A 2,730-nucleotide genomic window follows, 5' to 3' on the forward strand; every position below is an offset into this window, starting at 1 on the left:
AAAGGAAGTGAGAGAGGAGTTCAAGACAACCAGGACTCAGTTTCTGAAGGAGAGTTGCTGGAAGTTTCCTACCGAGAACTGAGTCTGGAATCTTCTCCTCAGCTGGGGTAGGCCCACACCCACACTTAACTTTGGGAAACAGTTAATTGCTGTTTTAGTCAGTTTGGGCTGCTGTAACAAAAATACCATAGAGTACATGGTTTAAACAACAATTTATTTCTCACAGTTTTGGAGGCTGGAAAGTTCAAGATCATGGTACTGGCATGATCGAGTTCTGGTAAGGGCCCTCTTCCTGGTTTGCAGACAACAGTCTTCCAACTGTGTCCCCACACGGTGCAGAGTGAGCACTAGTCTCTTTCTCTTCTTATAAGAGCACTAATCCCATCATGGGGCCTCCACCTTCATCACCTCATCTAACCCTAATTACTTCCCAAACACCCCACCTCCAAATAGATTCCCTTGGGGATTAGGGTTTCAACATAGGCATTTGGGGGGATACAAATGTAGCGTTTACTTCTTGTCAACTATCTCCCCTTTTTTGCTACGATAATTTTGCATACCAGTCTCTTTTCCTTCCGGGCACTGACATGCTTGAGAAATGCAGGGAGGGGTACCTTGAATACATTGTTCTGACACATTCAAGATTTGTTGAAAGAATGAATGTAATAACACCAGAAAAGAGGTGATCAGCAAGTCTGAACTTTTCTTTTTGAAAATGTGTTCATGGCCAGCAAGGTGGCTCACACCTGTAATGCCAGCTCTTTGGGAGGCTGAGGCAGGTGGATCATTGAGGCCAGGAGTTCTAGATCAGCCTGACCAACATGGTGAAACCCCATCTCTACTAAAAATACAAAAATTAGCTGGGCGTGGTGGCTCAGGCCTGTAACCCCAACTATTCCAGAGGCTGAGACACAATAATCACTCGAATCTGGGAGGCAAAGGTTGCAGCGAGATCACGCCACAACACTCCAGCCTGGATGACAGAGCGATGCCCTGTCTCAATTAAAAAGAAAAAAAGTAAAGAAAAGAAAAAGAAAAAAATAATTGCTTCTCAGTTTGATGATATGCAGTCACTCTCACAAATCAGTAGTTTATGCGACAATAATCACGGAAAATATACTGCTTAGGTTTATAAATATTTAAACAGATAAACCTACTTTTTTTTTTTTTTGCAAGACCTCCTTAAGTCCCCCAACCCACTTTTTTATTTGACACAGTTAATAACGATTTCTTAAAAGTAGAATACTTTTTTTTGTTTGTTTGTTCCTGGTATCCTGAAAATAAAGAAAAACAAGAGTACATTTCAAGAAAACAAGTTGAAAAATTAGTCACAATAAAATGAAAGGTGATTGATCTAATTCCCTGATGTACGTTCTAAGGACATACAGTTCTGTTGAAGGCTCACTGATTTACAGGGAAAAATATCTAGGATATACCACGAATAAAAAGAAGTCTAATATAATTTTTTAAGAGAAATATGCAAATACACCCTGAATTGAATTTCTTCTCACTCCAGAGTCCATTACAGCAAGAACTCCATTTTCCATTTCAGTGGTACATCCTCTCTAGGCTGCAAAAAATGCAGAGGACAAAATGACATTTGAAAAAGGTGTCTTTAAAGATACCTTTAAGAACAATAGTCCCCTTATGCCATTTACGCTCACATAAGAGACTGGAATAGTAAAGCACTATGAACAATGATGAATATTGTAAAAATCCCTGGTGAGGCTTAATCAATACTGTCTATAGCCGTGTCCACTGGAGGAAGCTAGTTCTCTGTGAATTCTAGTGGGAAAGAATTATTGAATGATAAACACGTCTTCATTGACTGCTCTATCAGATACTTAAAGTTTCTTTGGGAGGCCTTGCCTTTTCTACCCAAGGAAGAAGTGAAAATGCGTCTTGCACAATTGCTTAACTATTCCCAACGCAAGCCTTCATTCTATCATTTATTTCCCTAGTAATGTGGGCATAAGGAATCCTGTATTACTGGTGCGGAAACTTGGGTGTAAAAGTGATCACAAAGATTACATGGGGCCAGGCGCGGTGGCTCACGCCTATAATCCCCTCGGGAGTCTGAGGCAGGAGAATCGCTTGAATCCGGTAAGGTTGCAGTGAGCCGAGATCGCGCCACTGCACTCCAGCCTGGACGACAGAGAGAGACTCTGTATCAAAATAATAATAATAATAATCCGAGCCCGACCAGTCGCCCAACAGCGTCAAGGTGAAACCAGGTGACCGCGACTACAGTGTTTAATAATGGGTCCTCAGGCAAAAACTCCATGGATGGGAATCCCGCGCCTCTGAAGCTGCCCAACGAGGCGGTCTCCTGGTGGCACCTGCCCCGCCAAAGGAGCAATGAGGGGCTGCGTTTAGATGAAGCCGGTATTGAGCAAAGCTTCTGGATCAATCAGGCGCTCAGAAGGGACGTCTGTGGGAGAGGGGTCAGACGGTACTCAGACCCCGCCCGGGGTGAGGTTGGTACTGAACTGGCTGAGGCGTGGAACCCCTACCCTCCACCCTCGTAAGGTGCCGGGGCCAGTTTGGGCCTGGACTCCTAGAATTTGAATTGGGGGTGGTCTAACGCTGTCGCCTGCGGGGTGTGCAGGAGGCCCCTAGTGAAGCCAAGTGTCCGCAGAGTCGGGGCGCCGCTCTATGCTCGGCTCTCGATTGCTCGCGCCTGGCAACAGCGGGCGGCGCACGCGACGGCTGGGGCTCTGCGCTCGAGGG

At 45.1% G+C, this 2,730-nt stretch overlaps 1 protein-coding gene across 1 annotated transcript in view; it reads left to right on the forward strand.

The window, feature by feature from the left end:
- The first annotated feature begins 2,282 nt into the window (after positions 1-2,282).
- The window catches only part of PET117 (PET117 homolog (S. cerevisiae)), a 5,765-nt gene continuing 5,317 nt past the window's right edge, over positions 2,283-2,730 (forward strand). The window contains exon 1 of the mRNA XM_011963564.1: positions 2,283-2,477. Within this exon, the coding sequence (XP_011818954.1) occupies positions 2,283-2,477 (195 nt within the window). The remainder of the gene's footprint in view (positions 2,478-2,730) is intronic.

Source organism: Colobus angolensis, unplaced genomic scaffold, assembly GCF_000951035.1.
Source record: "Colobus angolensis palliatus isolate OR3802 unplaced genomic scaffold, Cang.pa_1.0 Scaffold117, whole genome shotgun sequence".
NCBI lineage: Eukaryota > Metazoa > Chordata > Mammalia > Primates > Cercopithecidae > Colobus > Colobus angolensis.